Source organism: Budorcas taxicolor, chromosome 4, assembly GCF_023091745.1.
Source record: "Budorcas taxicolor isolate Tak-1 chromosome 4, Takin1.1, whole genome shotgun sequence".
NCBI classification, from domain to species: Eukaryota; Metazoa; Chordata; class Mammalia; order Artiodactyla; family Bovidae; genus Budorcas; species Budorcas taxicolor.
This window is the reverse complement of record NC_068913.1, coordinates 31,042,682-31,068,798: the sequence shown is the minus strand read 5'-3', so window position 1 is coordinate 31,068,798 and position 26,117 is coordinate 31,042,682. Positions and strand designations below refer to the sequence as shown.

The 26,117-nt window shown below is 35.6% G+C and overlaps 1 protein-coding gene across 1 annotated transcript in view; it reads right to left on the bottom strand.

Annotated features, from left to right (window-relative positions):
• The window catches only part of ITGB8 (integrin subunit beta 8), an 89,319-nt gene that overhangs the window by 39,063 nt on the left and 24,139 nt on the right, over window positions 1-26,117 (bottom strand). The window contains exons 2-3 of the mRNA XM_052639037.1: window positions 15,747-15,832; window positions 5,494-5,665 (exon numbers count right to left, since the gene is read on the bottom strand). Coding sequence (XP_052494997.1) covers window positions 5,494-5,665; window positions 15,747-15,832 — 258 coding nt within the window. The remainder of the gene's footprint in view (window positions 1-5,493; window positions 5,666-15,746; window positions 15,833-26,117) is intronic.

The window sequence follows — 26,117 nt, the reverse complement described above, 5'->3', positions numbered from 1 at the left end:
TTCATCTCTGAAGCCTCTGATTTGGTACGTGCATAGCCACTCATAAATGTTCTTTAAACTATAATTGAAGAATATTTTCATACAGCATTTGAAAAGGCCCACATGTATACCATAGTAAGAAGCTGGTATTTATAATTTCTTTCACATAGTTCAGGAGATCTTAAATATTAATAGTTTCTCTCTGTAAGAGGAAAAGAGTATCATCTGGCCCCCAAATATTTATGTCACTGCTTATGTCAGCTACAGGAAAGCTTCATCTTCATATTTTGAGATTTTAAAGGCTCTAATCCTATTCCCTTGATTAACTTCAAAGGCAAAAAAAAATAGTTTGTGACATAGAATAAGAAAGGGGACTTGGAGGAAAGTTGAGACCTACTTACAGCTAATGCCAATATTGGTTTGAATAGACCAAAGAACTAAAGTTGTTAGAATGAGTTTTAAATCACTCAACTAATAGTGTGAGCATCTCTGAAGAACTAGTTGCAACAAACATGTCTGGACACTAAGAAAAGATAACTTAAAAATATTCTGCATAAGATGAAACTAATAAGTCATAGGAAAATATGGAGACATGTAGAAGGAAAAAAGAGCTGCCAGTTTCTATTCATTGTCTTTGGGCAGGGGAAGGAGAAGGGCCAAGAATGAGACAGGTTTGAAACAGCAACGTACAGACTTTGGCACATTTCTGGATTTCTGTAGGGCTAAAATAAGGGATATGGGCCAGGTGTTGACGAAAAATGCATGACTCTGTATTTTTTTTTTTTTAAAGTTTTGAATTCAAGAATACCTGAAGAATCTTACATTTAAAATTAAGCTACACTAAATCAGTTTTTTCTTTACATTATTAAAATGAATCAACTTTGAAACATTTTCTTCAGTTAATGAAGTATAAATTATATGAATCCCTGTCATATATTACTTCTGAAGCAGAAATAGAGAATTCTCTTCTCTTTCCTACCCTCCTAAAGATTTCATCTCATTTCACTGTTCTTAGGGAATATCAACTAGGATCAATGGCCTATTTCTGTTATTATTTCTCTATAAGATTGATAGGTAAAAATAAGAAGAAGAGGTATAGTTTAAGAAGTAGAAAGTAAAAGAAAGTGTACTTTAAAAATCTCATTTAAAATATTTGATTTTGTGTATTTTGTACATATTCTTAATATTCTTTTAAAAGCTTAGTCAGTGTATGATATAATAGAAATATTCATAAAAGCTTTTAAAATTCTTAATAGATGCTACATAGAAGGTCATGAGTTTTTATCAGACAAAAATAAAGTGATTATCTATAAATAAATCTAACAAATAAATATAAGATTAGGGAATAAACATATTTTACACATAGTATGCATTATAACAGACCCTCAACTCTTATCTCTGTGTTAGAGTGTAAAGGAGTTTTACATCATAAGGAATGAGGTTTATATATATATATATGGAATTGGTAAAATTCCAGATACAGCTTTATATATTATGCCCCAAAGCTAGCATGTCTTTGATACCACAGTACATTTTTAGATGAATTTATTATACCTATTTTAATAATTATTTGCTATATATGCAGATTATAAAAATATAGTTTTTCATAGCTATAGGAAGGATAACTTATACACACTAGACAATTACAGTATTTTCATACACAAATTCATCAGTATTGACTGAAATCAAGCCCCATAATGATTTCACCAATCTCTGGGGACAAAACCTCCACATTATCTCTCAAGTCTGGCCATTTTCCTCCTGCATTGTTACCACCACTGCCATTGCTTATCTACAGCACTGAAACAATTTATCAAGTTTTGAACTATTATTTTATAGTTTCAGGAGGATTCAGCCACCATTATGTCTACAAAAGAGAACAAACTAAATTCATGTAAGTGTATAAATTTAAATGTAACATACAAGTAGGAAAAATTCACCTTGTAGTTTTCAAATCTTAAGTATTTAAAAAAAGAGCAAGACATTTTTAAAGGCTGTTACTCACATTTTTAGAGGCAAATGATATATGATAAGCCTCATCTGTAAGCTGTTGAAAATTAACATTCAGTGAGAAAAATAAGCAAATTTGTATGAATGGGGCAAATCACACACAAAATAGAGAGGTAAAGATAGTTAATAAACTTAAGAAAAAGGTTCAAGCTTTCTAGTACTAGGAAAAAAACAAAAGAAAATAACTAATGGGCGAGTTACACGTAACAAACTGAAGAGATTAAAAAGAATGAGAAATAGGTGAAGTTGATTCTGGAAAGCCTAACTGGATATAATTTTTTTGTGTGAATAATCTAATAATATATGTAACCTAGTAAATCTATGACTAGAAATGTATTCTAAATAAATAGGTTGTTATATATACATGGAGAGATTGAAAGATACAGATACATACATGTATAAGAAGTATCATTGATATTTGTTCCAACAAAGTGCATTCAAGTTTCATTGGGATTGTCTTACATTTATTGATTCACTTAGATTTTGTTATATTACTGGAATATATATATATATATATATATATATAACTGTAATTGTTATAATATTGTTTTCCTTTTCAGGAACATAGAATTCTTCTGCATTTATTCATACTGGCTTTTAGGTAGCACAATGGACTCTACATATTTTTTAGAAAGTTTCTTGCCAGACAGTTTATGTTTTAGGTTGCTGCTTTGAAATGATCTCTTTTAGATTACATTTAATATTTAAAATTTTTCCTTTCATAGCCTCTTAACTTTAGTGTTAGTTTTGTTTGATTTGCTTGGATTTCTGTGTAGACATAAAAGATAATTTTGCTTTATCTTTTCAATATGTTTATAACTTATATTTGGTTTTCTTGTCGATTGCTTTTATATAGAACTTTCAGAAGGATTTTAATATGTATTAACAAAGTATTCTTCAATTTTATTTGGGCAGGAATGGACACTAATTTTTATTGTATGATTTCTGGCATCTTGAGATAACAATAAATATTTTTCTTCTTTTGGCAAACTAAGATGACAAAAAATACATTGATTTTAAGATAATCAACTACTGCAGGTTAAATCTACTTGTATGGTGACATTTTTCTTATTGTTCTTATTATCACATGAAATTTAATTTGATCCTTTAAAATGTTATTAGGGTTTTGATCCTAAAGTTATGATAACTTGTAAAAATTGAGTAGCTTCTATGCCTTCTCAAAACGCCATAGGAGAATTTATGTAGCCTAGGGATAATGTGTTCCTTGAATGTTTAGGTGAACATTAAAGTGTATTTCCCATGAAAATATTTAGACCTAATATTTTTGGGGAGACTTTCTTTTAGAATTTTCTTAACTTTTTATATCTTTATTAGATTTCTTAGGGTTCTACTTCTTCTTGAGTCAATTTTAGTTATTTATATTCTCCTAGCAAATTATTTTTATCATAATTTATATATTTTACCATTTTAAATATATTTTACCATTTTTAATATTTTGAAGTTTTTTCCCCCAATATTTTTTTCTCTGGTCATAGTCTTTTTAATCAGGTCATTTGCTTTGGGTCTTCTTTTTCTAAATAGCTTTGCCAGCAATTTAGCTATTAGATTTATACATTCATTTCCTTTTTAATTTATATTTTTTATTTCATTTCATTTTGTTTTTTTCTTAACTAATTAATTTCTTTGTTTTTGTTGTTCCTATATATTTATCTGTATGTTTCATTTTTTTTCAATGATAAGAGCATTTAAAGTTCTGAGTTTTCCTGAGAGCAACTCTGAACACATCCCATTATGTTCTGATGTGTGCTGTTGTTATCATTATTATTAAATTGTCTATGAGTAGAATATTGATTTATTCTTGGAGATAGAATTTATTTAGGAGAAGCTTTCCTTAGTTTCTCTATTATTTAATATTTGTTAATCATCTTATATTGGTTTCAAATTTTATTGCAAGGTGTTCAGAGATGTTGGCCTATAAAAACAGTTTCACTTGGAGTTCAGTTTTTTTGTATAAAATAAAATTAATTTCTAAAACTATTTCATGGACTTTGAAAATATTATTTTATATATCAAGGACTATGGACTGAATTTTGTCCCCCCCCACCAAAATTTATATATTAAAGCCCTAACTCACAATATGGTCATGGAGATGGAGCCTTTGGGAGTTGATTAGGTTTAGATGATGTTCTGAGGGTCGGGTCCTCATGATGGAATCAGTGCATTTATATTTAGATGTAGCGGAGCACTCCTTTTCTGTCACTCTCTCCCCCTTCAGAAACTGAATCTGGCAGTGCCTGATGGCAGACCTTCTAGGTCCTAGAACTGTGAGAAAATACATTTCTTTTGTTCAAGCTACTTACTATATGGTATTTCATTATGGCAGCAATAGAAGGTGACAAGTGTCATAATACCAACCTAGTTACTTTCATTTTTGTGTATCCCTTTGCAGCTGGCATTCATATGTCCATACTAGTCTGTATAATTGTTTGATATGGTGACGTGCACAGTTTTAATTGGAAGCTGGGAGTATGCCTAAGGCCAAGAAAGAAATGGACTTTGTTATTCTGATAATCAGAGTCTGAGAAAAATAGCTTGGAATTAGGAGGGCATTTGTCGATCATAGTTATTCAAAAATTTAGTAATAGGACAAGACCACTCAAAATGAAATAATGAAGGCTTCAAGGCAACTGCATACCACTTAAAACTAAATGTATCTAATTTAGTGATGAATATTTTTGTACTTGAAGTTATCTTGCCATATGCAGTTTGTTCATTGAGATTCTCTTGCACTAAAGAAAATGAATAATTTCCCAGTGGCCTACTACACACACCAAACTATGGAATACAAATGTATGGAAGGACAAGTATTAGAGAAGTATAGCAGGAAAAGTGTGTGTTACTCTCAGGGACTAAAGCAGTCAAGAACTAACAAATTCAGCAAACACTTATGGAATGCTTACTACATGCCAGCACTTTGATAGGCACTGGAAAAACAGAATGGAATAAAACATGTTCTTCTTCCTATACAGAGCTGGCAGTGTCCTTGGAACACAATTATAGTATAATGCGATCAAGACTAGAAACACATAATTATAATAAAGCGTGGTCAGGTTTGCAGAGAATGTCCGAGGCCACACAGCTAGCTAGCTATAGGCACAAGAAAGACGAGAATTCTGATTTCTTGATTCTGAGCCCACTGTTATTTCTACAGCAACAGTACTGCCTGTCATAAAATGTTAAATATGAGCAAATAAGGCTAGATTGGGGCTTCCCAAGTGACTCAGTGGTAAAGAATCTGCCTCCCAATGCATGAGACACAGGAGATATGAGTTTGATCCCTTGGTCAGGAAGATCCTTTGGTGAAGGAAATGGCAACCCACTCCAGTATTCTTGCCTGGGAAAGCCCATGGACAGAGGAGCCTGGTGGGCTACAGTCCATGCTGTCGCAAAGAGTCAGACAGGACTGAGCACACATACAGCAACAAAGGCTAGATATAATCCTAACTTGAGAATAAACATTGATATATTTGAAAATAACTGTACCTTGATGCAGCTGGATCAGCACTTCTCCTGGTGTCACCTGGGTATTAATTTCATTTTCACTTGGTATTACACGCACAGAAGGGTATTCTATTAAATCAATAGAGCAGCCTTTGTGTATTAAATTGGAAACAGTGTCACAACGTTCATTCTTTGATTCACCTGAAATGAAATCCTGTTTAAAAGAAGGAAAATCACTGATGTTTTAGTGCATATCATCCCAGTTATAACCAAAGAAAACCACATAATGAGTACTACCAAGAAACCATCTTCCGATATTGTACAAATTATACGATTATTAAGAATAGCTCCATGTTTCCAATAAGAATACTGGCAACTTTGTCTTAAAGAAGTCTAATTTCTAAATCTTATTTTGAAAGAAAAAATGAATATTAAAAAGGAGATTTAAACCAACTACTTTAAATATCATTAACTGATCACTGTAAAATTATACCAATTTAATTCTAAATATTTTACTTTGGAAATACTGCTCCAAAAGAAAATTTAGGCAAAATAGACCATTCAGTGTGGTTCTGCATGTAAGCTTTAATTCTCAAAGAACCCAAATGATATGTTTACTATATTCTATTATGTTCGGAATGTGGGAACAAATCCTCAGAAAGTACGTGCCTAATTAGGTACCAAATTCATAAAAGAATGAACTGGAAATCTATATTTCTTGGACTGAAAATTCCTTCACTTCTTATACACATAATAGCATGTAAGTAATTCAGTAAACCAAGGAAGATGATACAGTGAGCCTGGGAGATATGAAATTGCAGCTCAGATTCTCCTGATTTTGCAACTGAATCTTGAACTTTCATTACAATTCAGCATTGGTTAGTTCATGCTAATTCCATAGCCATCCAATAAACTTGGAATTAGTTGAGCAAGCTTAAAATATCTTGACTGAGAAAAATTTAATATTTTTATTTTTCATGTAACCAGTTTTTCTCCCTAAGAACAGGAAATGTATTGAAAAGTATAGAAATATAGTTTATTATATATAATGTTGGCCTGAATTATTTGGGGTATTTGCTTACATATTAGCTGAATATTTGCTTAGTGATCTTCCTGGGAGTGGTTATTTTGATCTGGCATTCAGTCATTCCTTCTCCAGTTCAACTGATTCAAAAAATTGCACTTCCAATCAATTATTCATTCAATCAAAAGAGCATTGATTGAATACTAACTCAGGGACAGTAGTTTTGTTAGGTACTGAGGATGCAGAACAGAAGAGGATGGATAGAGTTCCTGTTTAAGTCAGCAGACCATCAGAGAATTCAGCCATTAAGTGAGTTAATGTAATCATCATAGGCATTAAATTTAGAGGAAGCAAAGAATGTCATAGAGTTACGGAGAAAGGAGATTATCAAGTTTAATATTGCTTGAATGTGAGATCACTAATTGTGAATACAGAGATCCCTAGCACTGATGAAGAATTAGATGGAATGGAGGTAGGCAGTGTAAAAACATTCATATAAGGATTTTAATTTAATTCTTCTCTCAATTTAGAACAAGGGTTGGAAAACTGGAGACAGTAAGACAAACACAACCATAGCTTGTTGATGTATGGCTTGAGTGTTAAAAAATACTTTTTATATTTTTAAAATGCTATAAAACAATAATAAAGAAGAAGGATGCACAACAGAGACAGTATGTGGCACAAAAATGTTTAGTATGTTACCCTTTCCAGTACTGATCCTGAATTAGAGTGTGGTGCACAGTTATAAATATAATTAAAAAAGAAGAAAGATGTTCTTTTCAATCAAAATCTCCAGGTGTCATTGGTGAATGACTTCATGGGAATAAAAACAATTCCCTTGCTGATGGCCACACACCTAGATTTTAGTCTGAAGTTTAAAATGTTTAAAGCCTTAAATTCTCATTTCCAAATTTATCCTATCTGTTGATAAAACTTAGGGGTACAAAATGTAAGATTTAGTTCTTAAACAACTTGGAGCTACTCAAAGAATGGTGGCATATACTGCTAGATTTATGGGGCTAGATGAGGCGATCTCATCTGTCCTTAGAGCCTGGGGAATACTGAGGGCATATAGGGCTTGGTACCTGTATGCTCATTAATGCCTCCCATGACAGGCCACAGACCAAAGGCCACATGTGTTTTACAAAAGTAAAAACTGCAGGACTTCAAATTAGGAAAGTAAATATGGTACAAATGACTCTGATTTTTCTTTTTGGCCAGAATTTTGTGATTTATATATAGAGAATGAAAGAGAAGGGAGGGTGGTTAATTCACTGCAACTATACATCAAGCTATATCACTTGACCTTTAAATGTCAAATCATTTTGCTGAAACAGGCAAAAAAGTCTCAATTGTTTTGCAGTGTCTGAATCAGCGTGGCTGTTTTTACTTTACTATAAAAACTAAGTTAGAAGTACGTTGCCAGTTTGACAGTTAGATTTGAAAAGGGAAGAAGCAATTGTGGCATCAAAACAAAGAATGGGATGCTGCCCCTACCCACTGTGGCCCACTCTCCACCTTGTATAAAAGAAAAGAATTTGAAACCACACCCTTTTAACTTTTGGTGATTTGAGTCATTTTAAGGTGATTTGAGCCTTGAAAACTTTTAATTCTTATATTTTACTTCTTTTTTTTACAAGAAATACTCAAGCAAAATCATCCTCCCAACTGTCTGCATCTAAAACCTACTTGAGAATGAAACACCCAGGTTGAAGTTATTACCCTAGTTGACTTTTCATCAGTTGTTACTTTCATCCATTTAATGTAATAATCTGGAGATATAAATAGGAAAAGGTTTTTCTTGTACTCATTTCTGAGTCTTTTCTATGCTCCAATTATGGAAATCTGCATAGAAATGAAAAGATTCTATCATTTTCCTTTTTAACAGTGAAAGCTCTTTGTATTGGGTTGGCCAAAGAGTTTGAGTTTCTCAGTAAGCTGACATGAAAAATCTGAATGAACTTTTTGGCCAGCTCAATATTATAGTTTAGTTTAATTATGTTCCAAGACTGACCTGGAAACTTCTGGCTATGTAGTCACAACCTGTGTCTGACATATCAGGCAGAAGAGGAAGAGAAGCCTTTAAAACTTTCAGATATGTTTGTCTCTTTTTCCCGACATAGATATGTCAAGTCTTTCACATATGTTAAAAGGAATATGAAACATTGAACTAGATAATATTAATACAGTCTTATCTGTTATAAGTATTTTCCAGATACTTCTATGTAACATGGAGAGAAAGAGAAGTCAAAATATATAAAATCACAGATTAACATGCTACACAAGAATGCAGACAAATTGATTATACCCTGTATAAATTTTCTAGTGAACTTTTACTTTTGTCCAGCTTTGAGTTATAAAAACCAGGCTTAAGTTATTTTTGCTTATCTTTTCTGATCATGAACAGAGAAAATATTGCATCTTCCTTTCTTGTCCCTCTACCCTTGCTGGCTGAGAAATAAAACCATCAGTTGTGCATATGTACCTAAATGGTGGGTGAGCTTTCAAAAATAACATAGCATTTTTCTTGTCAGTGATATCGGGTCAGCATGTGGGGAGTGGACAGCTCCTTCTGTTAATGACATGGCCAGTGATTTTTAAAAATTTTATTTACTTATTTATTGAAGGATAACTGCTTTACAGACTTTTGTTGTTTTCTGTCAAACCTCAACATGAATCAGCCATAGGTAAACATATACCCCCTCCCTTTTGAACTTCGCTCCTATCTCCCTCCTCATCCCACCACTCTAGGTTGATACAGAGCCCCTATTTGAGTTTCCCAAGCCATTCAGCAAATTCCCATTGGCTATCTATTTTATATATGGTAATGTAAGTTTCCATGTTATTATTTCCATACATCTCCCCCTCTCCTCCCCTATCCCCATGCCCATAAGTCTGTTCTCTATGTCTGTTTCTCCACTGCTGCCCTATAAATAAATTCTTTAGTACCATTTTTCTAGATTCCATATATATCCTTTAGCATACGATATTTACCTTTCTCTTTCTGACTTACTTCACTCTGCATAATAGGTTCTAGGTTCATCCACCTCATCAGCACTGACTCAAATGCATTCCTTTTTATGGCTGAGTAATATTCCATTGTGTATATGGACCACAACTTCTTTATCCATTCATCTAGGTTGCTTCCATGTTCTAGCTATTGTAAATAGTGCTAAAATGAACAATGAGATACACGTGTCTTTTTCAATTTTGGTTTCCTCAGGGTATATGCCTAGGAATGGGATTGCTGGGTCAAATGGTGGTTTATTCCTAGTTTTTTAAGGAATCTCCATACTGTCTTCCATACTGGCTGTACCGATTTACATTCCCACCAACAGTGCAAGAGCATTCCCTTTTCTCCACACTCTCTCCAGCATTTATTGTTTGTAGACTTTCTGATGATGACCATTCTGACCAGATGAGGTGATAGCTCATTGTAGTTTTGATTTGGATTTCTCTATTAATGAGTGATGTTGAGCATCTTTTCATGTGTTTGTTAGTCATCTGTATGTCTTCTTTGGAGAAATGTCTTTTTGGGTCTTTTTCCCACTTTTTGATTGGGTTGCTTGTTTTTCTGGCATTGAGTTATATGAGTTGCTTGTATATTTTGGAAATTAATCCTTTATCAGTTGTTTCATTGCTATTATTTTCTCGCATTCTGAGGGTTATCTTTTCACCTTGTTTGTAGTTTCCTTTGCTGTGCGAAAGCTTTTCAATTTAAATAGGTCCCACTTGTTTACTTTGGTTTTTATGTCCGTTACTCTAGAAGGTGGGTCATAGAGGATCTTGCTTTGATTTATGTCATCGAGTGTTCTGCCTATTTTTCCTCTAACAGTTTTACAGTTTCTGGTCTTATATTTAGGTCTTTAATCCATCTTTTGCTGCATCCCATAGGTTTTGAGTTGTGTTTTCATTGTCATTTGTTTCTAGAAATTTTTTTATTTCCCTTTTGATTTCTTTAGTAACCTGTTGGTTATTTAGAAATTTGTTGTTTAATCACCATGTGTTTGTGTTTCTTACAGATTTTTCTTATAATTGATATCTAGTTTCACTCAGTGTTGTGGTCAGAGAAGATGCTTGATATGATTTCAGTTTTCTTAAATTTACTGAGGTTTGATTTGTGAACCAAGATGTGGTCTATCCTGGAGAATGTTCCATGTGTACTTGAGAAGTGTATTCTTTTGCATTTGGATGGAATGTCCTGAAGATATCAGTAAGATCCATCTCATCTAATGTATCATTTAAGACTTGGATTCCCTTATTAGTTTTCTCTTTTGATGATATGTCCACTGGTGTGAGTGAGGTGTTAAAGTCTACTATTATTATTATTATGTTACTATCATTTTCTTCTTTTATATCTGTTAGTGTTTGTCTTATGTATTGAGGTGCTCCTTTTTTTGGTGCATAAGTATTTACAATTGTTATGTTTTCCTCTTGGATTGATCCCTTGATCATTAGGTGGTGTCTTTCCTATCTCTTGTAATCTTCTTTATTTTAAGGTCGATTTTGTCTGATAGGATTGCTACCCCAGATTTCTTTTGCTTCCCAGTTGCATGGAATATATTTTTCCATCCTCTCACTTTCAGTCTATATGTATCTTGAGGTCTGAAGTGAGTTTCTTGTAGATGGCATATATATGGGTCTTATTTTTATATCCATACAGCCAGTCTGTGTCTTTTGGTTGGAGCATTTAATCCATTTACATTTAAAGTAATTATTATATATATATGTTCCTATTGCCATTTTCTTAATTGTTTGAGATTGGTTTTGTAGATCTTTTTTCTTCTCTTGTATTTCTGGACTATGTAAGTCCCTTTAACATTTGTAGTAAAGCTGGCTTGGTGGTACTGAATTCTCTTAACTTTTGCTTGTCTGAAAAGCTTTTTATTTCTGCATCAATTTTGAATAAGATCCTTGACAGGTACAGTAATCTTAGTTGTAGATTTTTCCCTTTCAGTACTTTAAATATATCCTGCCATTTCCTTCTGGCCTGCAGAGGTTCTTCTGAAAGATCAGCTGTTAAGCGTATAGTGTTTCCCTTGTATGTTACTTGTTGCTGTTCCCTTGCTGCTTTTCATATTCTTTCTTTGTGTTTAGTCTTTGTTAGTTTGATTAATATGTGTTTTGGCGTGTTTCTCCTGGGTTTATCCTGTATGGGACTCTTTGTTCCTCTTGGACTTGATTGACTATTTCCTTCTCTGTGTTGGGGAAACTTTCAACTATAATCTCTTCAAAAATTTTCTCATACCCTTTCGTTTTCTCCTCTTCTTCTGGACCCCTACAGTGCAAATGCTGATGCATTTGATTTTGTCCCAGAGGTCTCTGAGACTGTCCTCAGTTCTTTTAATTCTTTTTACTTTGTTCTGCTCTTCAGAAGTTATTTCCACCTTTTTATCTTCCAGCTCACTAATTCGTTGTTCTGCTTCAGACAGTCTGCTATTGATTCCTTCTAGAGTATTTTTAATTTCAGTAATTGTGTTGTTTGTCTCTGTGTGTTTATTCTTTAATTCTTCTAGGTCTTTGTTAATTGATTCTTACATTTTCTCCATTTTGTTTTCAAGGTTTTTGATCACCTTTACTCTCATTATTCTGAATTCTTTTTCAGGTAATTTGCCTATTTCCTCTTCATTTATTTGGATTTCTGTGTTTCTAGTTTGTTCCTTCATTTGTGTAGTATTTCTCTGCCTTTTCTTTCTTTTTTTTTTTTAACTAATTGTGTTTGAGGTCTCCTTTTCCCAGGCTTCAAGGTTGAATTCTTTCTTCCTTTTGGTTTCTGTCCTCTTAAAGTTGGTCCAGTGGTTTGTGTCAGCTTCATATAGGCTTAGATTTGTGCTGAGTTTTGTTTGTTTTTCCTCCGATGGGCAAGGCTGAGTGAGGTGGTACTCCTATCTGCTGATGATTGGGTTTGTATTTTTGTTTTGTTTGTTGTTTAGATGAGGTGTCCTGCACAGGGTGCTACTGGTGGTTGGGTGACACCTAGTCTTATATTTAAGTGATTTCCTTTGTGTGAGTTCTCACTATTTGATACTCCTAGAGTTAGTTCTCTGATAGTCTAGGGTCTTGGAGTCAATGCTCCCACTCCAAAGGCTCAGGGCTTGATTTCTGGTCAGGAACTAAAATTCCACAAGTGGTTTGTTATGGCATTAAGTGAGATTAAAACAAATACCCAAAACCAAATAACCAAAGTTGAACCCCACATAAACTGCAGTTACAAAATCAGGCAAACAAAAATTAAAATAATGGAATATATACATATACATATACACCCAAAGCGAAGTAAAAACAGTTGAACAAAATAAAGTACAGTAGATTGACTCAGTAAACATAGGAAATTAAAAATTATATTTACTAGTTAAGAACAAAACTAACTAAAGCACAAACTGGCAAACAAAACTAAAGCAAGGTGCCAAGTGGGAAATAAAGCAATGAAAACAAAACTAACAAATATGTTGAGAGGAAGGAAAGAAAGAAAAGAAAGAATAGATATGCAAAGCTAAATAGAGGTAGATGAAGATTTATATACATCAAAGATTAACTGCAAGGGGAAAAGTACAGTAGGAAAGGCAAAGAAAGGAATAAATGTAGAAAAAATATAATAGGTTTAAAGAAATTAAAAATTAAAATTATAAAAAAGAGAAAAGAAAAAAAAAAAAGAAGAAGAAAGAGAGAAAAAAAAGAAAACTGCACAGAACTGCAAAAGCCCAATGTAGAGTCTTTGTATTGTTGTTTATGACAACAATAAAAACTGTGACTGAATATAAACATGTGACTGAATATACACACTTGTGACTAAATATACACACATAAGAAACATCAAAACAGTCCAACAAAAATAAAGTACGATAGACTGACCCAGAAAACAAAGGAAGCCAAATATCTTGTCTTCCAGTGTGACTGAGTCTTAACACAGGTTGCTTCCTCTAATGTGTTCTTAATTCAGGCAATTTTCTTAAGTCTGAATGAATTGCTTGAGTCTCACTGTAGCTCTTAGAGTAACTTAAGCAAAGCCTGTGTGCCAAATGCTTCCCACATACAGTTTCATTTAAACTCCACCACTTGTCATAGTTTCAGTTATTATTTCCATTTTAGAATTAGGGAAAACTGAGGTTCACAGTGCATAGATTAACATGGCCAAGTATACATAGTTGGAAACTGATGGAACCGGGATTTGAATCCCAGTTGATCTCATTTCAGAGCCTGGTTTTTCAATACAAATATTAGGCTACCTTGTACCACGTAGAAGAATATTTTGGGACATGAATAGCCAAGTCATTTCTGGATGTTTTCTGAGATCCCCTTCTGAGGATTGGACCAATAGCAAACACCACTGGAAGCCACTCCACCTTTCCTTTTTGGCTTACCTCCTTCCATATGACCACCTATTCCTCCTCTGAATATACAAAATCCCTCCCTTGTGGCAGGACTGACATTGCTGCTCCCGTAACTGTGACTCTTCCAATTTTTCGTGCCAGTAGAGGTGTGAAATGGAGAAGGGTGTTCTCTGGAAGCTGACTGATTCTGTATGGCTGGCATGTTGCACTTAGCTGACAACTGGGTTTCTGAATCATGTTTTGAAAACTCCTCTAAACTATAATCACTAAAGTTCTAAGGAACTGAAGTTACGTTGGCACAGTCTTCACAACTCTAACAATCTTTCTTTGTGTATCCTCAGCATGTGCCTTGTGTTCAGTCGTGTCAGATTCTTTGTGACCCCATAGACTGTAACGTGCCAAGCTTCTCTGTCCATGGAATTCTCCAGGCAAAAAGACTGGAGTGGGGTTGCCATTTCCTTCTCCAGGGCAATCATCTTCCTTAGTGCTGCAGTAAAACTCTAAAATGGAATGTTGGGTGAGGGTCAGGAAATATCAACATATCAATGAATATCAAGCATACCTGACAAGGAAAACCTGGAAGGAAACTCCAAACTCTAAGCTGTAGAGATGAGGAAAAGGAGGCTCAGACAAAAGAGTGAATTCTGCCTGGTCACTTGGATCATAGGAGGAATGAAATTCATCCTGGAAACTCTGGAATTGTCCTATTACATTGCGTGGCTCCATGAGTTCTGGCAAAGCACTGCCTAGTTTTGAGTGGCATCTGTTTTTCTAACTGATAAAGCCAATAGGACATCCAGGAATCTTTCAGGCTGTCAGTAGGGGGACTGCTTACTTATAGATATGGTTACTATTCATGAGCCCTTCCCCTGCCTTTTCCCTGACTTGTTGCATAGAAGAAAGTATTGACTATCATCCTTTGCTACTTTTCATATTTCTGTTTCCTCCTGGGGGACGCATAAGGGTAAGCAGTAACAGGAGAGATTGTAAAGATAATGATAGCTACAGTTTTTTCAACTAAATCAACAAATTGCAAAAGCTAGAGATTTCTCTTCACACCAAGCAAAAGGCCTTTAAAAGTCTATTAGTTTCAATTTCCAGGAACTACATAAATAATTGTAAGTTACCTAGGAAATCTCATTAAAAACCCCAAATTAGCAGATGGTTTCTTCATTGAAACTTAATATATAAGATAGTTTTGATTGAAAATTACCAACAAAAGAAATAACTGAAAACAACTTTAGAGCCCAATAAGGAAGGAAAACACTATAATTGTTTTCCTAAAAAGTTTGTTATTGGGATATTTTCTCTTTATTTGACTACAAAAATACTAATTTTGAATAATAAACATTTTCTGATTATTTTGTATGCCACAGAATTTAAATGTACACAATATTGCATGAATAAGGTCACATTTCAAACAAAAGCATCAAATTTTCCATAAGTAGCCAATGAATTGATGTTCAGTGTTATGAAAGGGAGCAAATCACTTATCTCCAAGTATTTCAAATAAAAACAAAAGAGATGGAATAATGAATTAGCTTGCTTTTCTTCAGTAAGCAAGCACAAAACAATGATCCAACTTGGACATATAACCTAATGCCCCAAGCTGCAGCAAGAATTTCACACAAAGCCTATGACCCATCAGAAGTTACTATCTGTGTTTGCCAATTCTCTCTATAGAACAGATGGAAAACATAAAATGGTTTGCACTTCATTTTAAAATTACCATAATTTTCCTAATAAAAAAGGTTATAGTCAGCCAAACATTCTGTTTCCAAGCATAAAACCAAAGAACATTTTCCTGATGCTCAACAATATCTTTCTTTTTTCCTGATGCATCTTCAAGGCAGAATATTAGGTCAATGAAATCATGCTAGCAAGGTCACTTTCAGGAAAAGACAAAGGATCCACAAGGGAAAGAAAGGAAAAAGGCACACCTCTTGAGCACACCATCCACAATCCGGACCCAGCGCAAGGCACTTGGTGCAGGACACTGCATTCGAAGATGCACATCTGTTGTCTTCTGTAATAGAGGATAAAATGAGGCATTACGGTTTACTCTCACATTGGGAATTATGTGCAATTCCAGACCAAAGTGTAGTTTGAAAACTGAAATAAGCTTACCCATAGTTATAAATATGTGACAACAAAAATATATAATTTCTTTGAGAAGAGTTAACCTGATCACTGCAATTAATATGTGACATATTTTTAGATAGTTAATTATCTAGCTTTATAAGATTAGGGAGAAGGAGGTGATAAAAATATGACTTTAGTCAGTCTTGGGGGTTGGGTAAGAAATTCTGTTGCAATGGTAGAGGATCCTCCAAATTTTTTAGTGTGCTAAAGTTTCACCATAGTTCATATTATCTGAACCAATGAGGTGGTTTTGGATTTAGAATTCTTCCTATAAGAATAATCATGTACAGACCTCAACATGTAAATATGTGCTGAGTCATAGTGAATGAAGTTTCTGTGAAACAATCTTAATGGACATACAGAGTAGTTCACTTGGTAATTCTGACTGCATTAATATTCATTATCTTGACTTGTAGGATATCAGAACCAGATAAAATGGCATCATTCATCATTTTAGAAGTAAAATGGCTAAAATGAATGAGTTGTTTTAGTTAACCTAATTTAACTTCTGTGACTGAACCACTTTAATATCATGACCAATTCACTTTTGCATAGATACCCACACTTTTCTATTGTGTGTTAATAACATAGTTGAGCTGGGATACTGTTTACCTTTATCCTTCTAGCCACCTACTACTTAGATCATTAAAAAGAGACTCATCACTATAAACTTAAATACCTAAAATATAATAAAGATGAGTCATAAATTATTTTATCATAAGGTTTTATTGGAACAATTACATGCTTCCTATATTTCATCCTTTACTGTGAAATGTGGGAAATCATAGCATTCTACCCATTACTTCAGACACACAGTACATATCATAGATATCTTGGTTCTAAGTAGTTTGCAGTCCAGATGGGGTAAAAACCATATAAGCAAACAATAAAATACAGAGTGATAGCCATAACAAAATATCATCAATGCACTATGGGAATATAGTGAGGAACTTCTCTCTCTGCTTAGAGGGGAGGGCAGGGGTCGGAGAAGAGGGCAAGTTTAAGGATGGCTCCCCAGAGGCAGTGATACATAGCATGGCTCTTTGCCATCTCATTTTATTTCTTCTCATTTGTGTTTATCTCTGTTTTAAACATGTAATAGGCATGAAAAAAGACTGTGTGTGCCCAATCACACATGGAAGTGGATAGAACCTACAAAATCTCTAGCTGTCCCCATCTAATTGGTTTCTTCTTTTCTTCTCTCTCAATTTGCCCCAACATTCTAGAACCTTCTGAGTTGGAGGTAGCATGGGATGGGCATTGGCAGTGAAGAGAAAGAGGAATATAGGAGAGTAAACATAGCAGAGAGGTGCTAACCTGGGGTGGTAGTGAGCATTCTTCCCTGTATTTTCCCAGGCATTCATGAGTTAAGCTAGAAACATTTTCCCCTAGCATCTCATTGTTCTATTATCCCTCTCTATGTCCACTTCATCCTTTGTCCTTGACTTTACATCAGCTTTTAAAATACATTATCCAAAACATCTTCCCTGATTTAGATGCACTGGCCTAGAATTTTCTTTACTAGTCTAGAATTCCAGATACTAAAAAAAACTAATATTTGGGCTCTCTTTACTGTGAGTGTGGTTTCCAACTATGAAGACTCCATAACCTAAAAACTTTCCATTTGGCTTATCCTCCAAAACTGTAAAGCCTGCTTATTTACAAAGTATTTAGGAGAGGAGTGACCTTTTTAGTTTTGTCCCCAGAATGAAAGTCAGTTTAGGTTTATAAATCAAGCACATTTGCAGACCTAACTTGACCTTTACCAAGTCTTAAGCTTGACCCTTGGAAGAAAAGCTATGACCAACCTAGACAGCATACTAGAAGCAGAGACATTCCATAACCAACAAAGGTCTGTCTAGTCAAAGCTATGGTTTTTCCAGTGGTCATGTATGGATGAGAGAGTGAGACTATAAAGAAAGCTGAGAACTGAAGAATTGATGCTTTTGAACTGTGGTGTTGGAGAAGACTCTTGAGGGTCCCTTGGACAGCAAGGAGGTCCAACCTGTCAATCCTAAAGGAAATCAGTCCTGAATATTCATTGGAAGGACTGATGCTAAAAGCTGAAACTCCAATACTTTGGCCACCTGATGTGAAGAACCGACTGATTGGAAAAGACCCTGATGGTGGAAAAGATTGAAGGCAGGAGGAGAAGGGGACGACAGAGGATGAGATGGTTGGACGGCATCACCAACGCGATAGACATGAGTTTGAGGGAACTCCGGGAGTTGGTGATGGACAGGGAGGCCTGGTGTGCTGCAGTCCATGGGGTCGCAAAGAGTAGGACACGACTGAGCGACTGAACTGAACTAAAGCTTGACCCAACTGGAAGATGGAATTAAGCCTATTTCAGATCAGATTTGACCATGCATTTCATTTAATAGGTGAGACTTTTGCTCTGGCTTCCCTGGTGGCTCAGACGGAAAAGCTTTTGTCTACAATGTGAGAGACCTGGGTTCGATCCCTGGGTTGGGAAGATTCCCTGGAGAAGGAAATGGCAACCCACTCGAGTACTCTTGCCTTGAAAATCCCGTGGACAGAGGAGCTTGGTGCAGGCTACTATCCATGGGGTCGCAAAGAGTCGGACACGACTGATTGACTTCACTTTCATTTTCACTTTCTTTGCTCTGGCAGTGAAGACTGCAGTCTCCTAGAAGGGAAACTGCAGATTCTTTGACTCTGGTCTTTGTTTCTAATAGTTGTCTGACTCTGTCTTAAGTTAATACAGTTCAAGTTCAAGTCAGGCTCTTACTTCTATAGCACATGTAGTAAATAATGAATTTATAAGCAAATATCTGTTCTCTCTGAAATTTGCTTTCTGACTGTTTTGTTTCAAAAGTTGAACTCCAGGATTTGGTGATGGACAGGGAGGCCTGGCGTGCTGCGATTCATGGGGTCGCAAAGAGTCGGAAACGACTGAGCGACTGAACTGAGTTGAATGCCAACTTCTGTTTTCAAACTTCGTCACCTAAGAGACGAAGAGAGATAGAGACTTTGGTTGTATTAATATTTCCTAGGCTCCAAGGCTAATATTTCTCAGAGTCTGCTTAACTACAGGAAAATGATCCCATATATGGATATAAAGGAGGTAGGCCTTCTGGTTCTGCAGAACTGGAGTAAGGCCATAAACTGAACTCCACAGGAATAGTGTCAAATATTACTGCTAGAGAGTGTCATGGTTAGACTTTAGAGAAGATGAGTCAGATACACTTTGGTAAGCATAATTTTACAGATTTCCTTTTTAATTTTAAAGTATGCAAGTAAGTTAATACCTAACATAAAAATATCATACTAGTCAGCAGTTGTTTATACTGAATGGTCATGCTACTATGTAGGCTATTAGACACTGAGTGTTAGGAGTGTGTGTGTGTGTGTGTGTGTGTGTGTGTGTGTGTGTGATCGGTTTCCAGATCTTCTCAGTTTATTCCCATCCCTGATTCAGCATTGCAGGAAGGCAAAAGTCTCCTAGCAGCCTTCAGAGCTGACACCTCATTAGAGGGTGTGCTTGAGCGGCTCTTCCCCCTCCTCTATGGCAGTGGAGGGTACTTGTCCAGGTATTTGTCCAGTTATATGGCTTTAATCACCTTGTTCTTTATGTGCCAACACTGTGTTCCAATTAAGGATTTTTAATGGATTCTAATTAAATTCTTTAGCCAGTGGAAACAGAATAATAATATTATAAACCACATATTCTCAGAACTCTCTTTCGTGTCCATTTGTTTTAGGCCTAAGTGCCTCACAAACCCTATTTTATTAGAAAGTGTGCTGCCATGACAGAAATCAATAAAGGATTTAACATCATACTGTCAGTAACTGCATACATTCTGAATAAGTCAAATTCCTTGATCTATGAGCATGAGTAGAAAGTCTTACTTTTTCTCATCATGTTACACCTGGAGGTAACAGATGTGATGAGGTAGCATTGTTAATTGGTTACTGGAAACAAAGTACCAAATTTCCATAGCACTACCATTTAGCAGCTGTGTGCCCTTAAGCTAGTTACCTAAATTCTCTGAGGCTCCATTTCTTCCACTGTAACATGGGGCTAACTTTACCTGTATCAAAATACTTATATGAGATGCATCACAAGTACAAGCATGCCAGGAACAGTGCTTGGCATATATAGGCACTCAATAAAGGGATTACTGTTATGTTATTATAATAAGTTATATGTGTGTATATATATATGCAAATGTATATATTTATACATATATATTTATATGTTTGCATACACACATCTGTGTAGGGTTTCCCTGGTATCTTTGGCGGTAAAGAATCTGCCTGCAACACAGGAGAGCCAGGTTCGATCTCTGGGTCAGGAAGATCCCCAGAGAAAGAAATGGCAATCCAGTCCAGTATTCTTGCCTGGAAAATTCCATGGACAGAGGAGCCTGGTGGGCTATAATACATGGGGTCACAAAGAGTCAGACACGACTGAGTGACTAATGGATACACATACATCTGTGTATATATGTTTAGTTCTACTTTCAAAAAAAAAAAAATGAAGGCATTGTGTGTCTTTAAGTTTGTTTAAAATGTAACTGGTTTTCTTTAAAATGAAAGTCCTGGATTTCCCTGGTGGTCCAGTGGTTAAGAATCCACCTGCGAGTGCAGAGGATATGGGTTCAATCCCTGGCCCAGGAAGATTCCACATGCCACAGGGCAACTAAACCCATGTGCCTCAACTACTGAAGCCCATGCACTCTGGAGCCCATGCTCCCCAATAAGCCACCTCGGTGAGAAGCCCACGCAGTGCAACTAGAGAGTAACCCCTGCTTGCCACAACTACAGGAAAACCAAACAATTTAGTCAAATATATGCATGTCCGTCCAATCTATTACAATACAATTTGGCATGACTCTAATTGGATTTCTGAAAATCTCTTAGAACACCTTCATTTTGTTCAAATTTTACAAAGTGAACACTGACTTAATCTGAATAATTTTTGAATCATTTCCCAGAATTAAGTGTTTATGATACATGTGAAGAAAACCTCGGTAACTGTCTGTCATGAAGTGTAACAAATAATAATCATCAATAGGATAAAGTACACAAAATCAAGAAATTACATGCTCATGACACTCATTTATGTATTTTGTTTTAAATGATGTTTATTACCATTATTTTGAGAATGTTTAATTTATAGAAGCAAAAAAGAGGAAGAAATTGGACCAGGAAAAAATAACCTAAAGACAGTAGAAATTTCAGTGTTTAACTTGGGATATTTCCATAAATCAAAGGATCAGATCAAGTGGAAGTTTAGGAAACATTTTTGTGCTCTAAAGTCTAGACCACAGAATTTCAGCAAAATTCAAAGGATGTCCATAGTTATCTGAAATAATGAACAATGAAAACTAATAAAGATTATTGTACTTGTTATCTAGAATTAATCATGTTAGATTCTCCTGTTACTTCTAGACAGAATAATTTGTAAAAAATACAGAAATGCATTTTTTCCATTTTTTCTTGATTGCATTTACTATACAAATTAAATTAAACTTGGATAATTATATAAAACTGCTTTCTTTAAAAAAAACAAATCATATTATAATGGATATGTATTCTATTTTGATAACAGTCAAAACTAGGCAAACTGAGCACACACAGAATAAAGTTTGGAGTATAATTTCAGTTTCTTTGTTCTCGATGTATATCATAGTCATGTAAATGTTAGATATTTTGACATATATTACCTGATAACTGAAAGCTCTCACGTACATGAAATTTAATGTACTATCATTTGATATAAAAATGAAAACAAAGAAATAGATTTGTGCTCTAGTCACTTCCAGTTATCCAGTTATTCCAAGTTTTGATTGAGAACGATTTACTAAAGGCCCCTCCAAAAATAGAGAGAGGGAGGAGGTGATTTATGGCTCATCCTTAGAAAATCAGGCACAGCAAACAAAACCACCAAAGTCACAGTTAATTTTTTTTTTCACTGTTAAATTTTAATAAGGATTAAAGAGGCAACAGAGAAAAGATGAAAATGTGGGAAGCTCTTTGGAAAAGATGGATCTGGGTAGGGAAGCTGGGTAAAGCTTAGAAATATATTACAAGGAAGTTAGTGCCTGAGGCAGTGTCTCAAAAGATGGAGAGCAAGGAAGTAATACAGCCATTCGTATTTCTCTTTTTCTTCATTTGTTCCTTGGGAGTTCACATATATAATATAAAATTGAATTGCTCATTTGCTTAGCAAATATGTTGGTACAAAGTCTGATCTCAGCCTAATCCCACCGAGAAGTCATAGCAAATTGATACCACAGTGTTTTTCCACCTTGAGGCAAAGGTGGTCTGACTTTTATACCCTCATACCAGTCATTCATTGGTTTCAGGCAGCCTGGAGCGCATAGGAAGGGGACAGGTTGGATTAAAGTCCCATTTATCTTTGAGCTTCAGTGGAAGCCAATTCTAAGAAGGTGGCATTTGGAGCCATCAACAGCCAAAACTCAAAGTAGCTGGGGATGGTGTGCTAGCCTATAAAAGGACTCTGGATGGGGTGCCATCAATATCTCCTATAATGATGTACCCTATATAGCGATCACTGCAGATGGTGACTGCAGCCATGAAATTAAAAGACGCTTACTCCTTGGAAGGAAAGTTATGACTGACCTAGATAACATATCCAAAAGCAGAGATATTACTTTGCCGACTAAGGTCTGTCTAGTCAAGGCTATGGTTTTTCCAGTAGTCAGGTATGGATGTGAGAGTTGGACTGTGAAGAAGGCTGAGCGCCAAAGAATTGATGCGTTTGAACTGTGGTGTTGGAGAAGACTCTTGAGAGTCCCTTGGACTGCAAGGAAATCCAACCAGTCCATTCTGAAGATCAGCCCTGGGATTTCTTTGGAGTGAATGATGCTAAAGCTGAAACTCCAGTACTTTGGCCACCTCATGTGAAGAGTTGACTCATTGGAAAAGACTCTGATGCTGGGAGGGATTAGGGGCAGGAGAAGAAGGGGACGACAGAGGATGAGATGGCTGGATGGCATCACTGACTCAATGGACGTGAGTCTGAGTGAACTCTGGGAGTTGGTGATGGACAGGGAGGCCTGGCGTGCTGCCAATTCATGGGGTCGCAAAGAGTCGGACACGACTGAGCGACTGAACTGACTGACTGACTGAAATAGCGATAAATAATTAGAATAGCAGGCAGGGGACAGCTATTTGCCTGCCTGGTTCTTTACTAACAGTATCCTAGTTTTGCTGAATATGGCATTGAGAAGATCTGAATCACCACCTTTTCCAGCCTCTCTTCTGTGGTCATATGATTAGTTCTGATGACTAGGATGATGAGGCAGAAGTTGCTGAATGGGGGTTCTGTCAGAGTTCCTCAAAAAAGAGGGCTGGTTCAGCTGGAGGGCCCCTTTTGCCTTATGCCTGTCTTCCTTCTTCCTGCCTAGAACATAGATGTGATGTCCTGAGCAGCAGCAGCAATCTTCAGATTTGAGGTAACCTTTCTCATGATAGCCACATGAGACAGACAGACAGACAGTAACGACTGCAAAAGTAAAGGAGCCCAAGCTACTCATCTCTGTGGAGTTGCTCCCCTCTTTCTGGATTGTCTCTCAGAACTGTTTCTGACATTAAGAAGAAAATTCACACCAATCTTACTTAGGTCACTGTTTTTAAAGGCCCTTTTACTAGCAGATGAACACAGTGCCTAAGATAATTTTTATCTGTTTCAAAGGATAAATTAATAAGATATTCATAGCAGCATCATTTACAGTTGCCTAGATATGGAAGCAATGTAAGTGTCCATCAGTGGATGAATGTATTTAGAAAATGTGTTAGTTGTTAAGTCATGTCCAACTTTTGCAGCCCCATGGACTGTATAGCCTCCCAACCACTTCTGTCCATGACATTTTCCAGACAAGAATACTGGAGTGGTTGTCATTTCCTTCTCCAGGGGACTTTTCTGACCCCAGGATCGAACCTGAGTCTCCTGCACTGCAGGCAGATTCTTTACCAACTGAGCTACCAGGGAAACCTATATATATGTATAAATATTCCATCTATATATTTATATGTTATATATATTTATATATGTTATACACATATATGTTTATATATGTAACACATCTTCTATATCTTCTATTATATACAATGGAATATTACTCAGCCATTAAGAAGAGTAAAATTTTGCTATTTGCAACAACATGTATGAATTGAAGAGTATTATGCTAAGTGAAATAAGTCAGAGAAACATAAATACTGTATGATATAATTTATATGTGGAATATATAAAATAAAACAAACTAGTGAATATAACAGAAAGGAAACAGACTCAGAGATATAGAGAAAAAAACTAATAGTTACCAGTAAGAGCAAAATATAGTTAGGGGATTAAGAGGTATTATTATGTTTAAAAAAAAAACTACAAAGATATATTGTACCACATAGGGAATATAGCCAATATTTTACAGTACCTATAAATGGAATGTAACATTTAAAATTGTAAATCACTATGTTGTTTATCAGTAAATTACAATATTTTACATCAACTCTAGAACAATGAAAAAAATAAGAGAAAGAGGAGCAGAATGAATGTAAGCACTTTTTTAGAAGTGTTAAGCATAGCATTAAAAAGACAGATTGTCTGTCATAAAGAGACTGATTTTTCATGTTTTGCTTTACCTTGGAAAAGTAAACCTACTAGACTGTCAGTTCCTAGAAAACAGGTGATTAGATCTGTTTTCTTCCTTTCCTCAGTGTGTGAGCCTAGCACCTGGTATGCACTTAATAAACGTGTGATGAGGCATTGCAGGCAGATTCTTTACCAGCTGAGCTACCAGGGACGCCCAAATAATTGATATTCTAAATTGAGTTTATCTATTTAATTTCTGGAGTCTTTCTAGCTCTGATTATTTGCATTTTTAAATAATCTTTCTTTCTCAAACATATTTTTGCAAAAGGCAATATAACTATGTTTACTTAATATTTCACATCTTATTAATGATGAATTTATTTTGATGTTTCCAAATGTGAAAAAAAACCACAAATATACCTATAGTGACACAAATATACCTAAATTTCTTTTCCTTACACTGGTCTTCTGGTAATATTTCTGCTGATTTTTTTAAAAGCAAGGTTAGTTTCTTTCTAAAGAACTTTGAAAATGTGATGGAATGAGTTTTGTTGTTGTTATTTAGTCACTAAGTCCTGTTTGACTCTTTGCGACCCCATGGACTGCAGCCCACCAGACTCTTCAGTCCATGATTTCCCAGACTAGAATACTGGAGTGGATTGCCATTTCCTCCTCTGGGGATCTTCCCAATGTATTGATACTGAATTGAAATAGCACTTTTGAATGCTACCATTATCAGATGCAAAACTACCAAATTGCCTTCTTTCGCTTTTTAAAAAAATTATTTATTTTTGGCTGTTCTGGTTCTTCATTGCTGTCTGGGCTTTCTCTAGTTGCAGAGAACAGAGGCTGCCCTCTAGGTGCTGTGAGCAGGCTTCTCACTGTGGCAGCTTCTCTTATTGCAGAGAAGCTCTAGGGTGCATGGGCTTCAGTTTGCAGCACATGGGCTCAGTGTCGGGGCTCCTGGTCTCTAGAAAGTGAAAGTGAAAGCAAAAGTCACTCAGTCTGCCGCTTTGTGATCCCATGGACTATATAGTCCATGGCATTCTGTAGGCCAGAATACTGGAGTGGGTAGCCGATCTTCCCAACCTAGGGCTTGAACCCAGGTCTTCTGCATTGCAGGTGGATTCTTTACCTACTGAGCCACATGGGAAGCCCAAGAATACTGGATTGGGTAGCCTATCCCTTCTCCAGTGAATCTTCCCAACCCAGGAATCAAACTGGGATCTCCTGCATTGCAGGTGGATTCTTTACCAACTGAGCTATCAGGGTCTCTAGAGCGCAGGATAAGTAGTTGCTCCAAGACATGTGGGATCTTCCTGGATCAGGGACCGAACCCGTGTGCCCTGCACTGGCAGGTGGATTTTGTTTTTACCACTGAACACCAGGGATGCCCTTATTTTATTTTTCTTATTTTTCAGATCTAAATCAAATTCCATTTCAGCAAATGTTCTTTGCCCCTGTGAGATTGAGTAACTTCTTACTGAGCAGAACTTCCTTATAATGCAAATGTTAGGAAATAGCACTAGTATGTTTTCTTCTCATTAACTAGGTTTATTAGTCTTTTATTATATGTGGCTTTTGA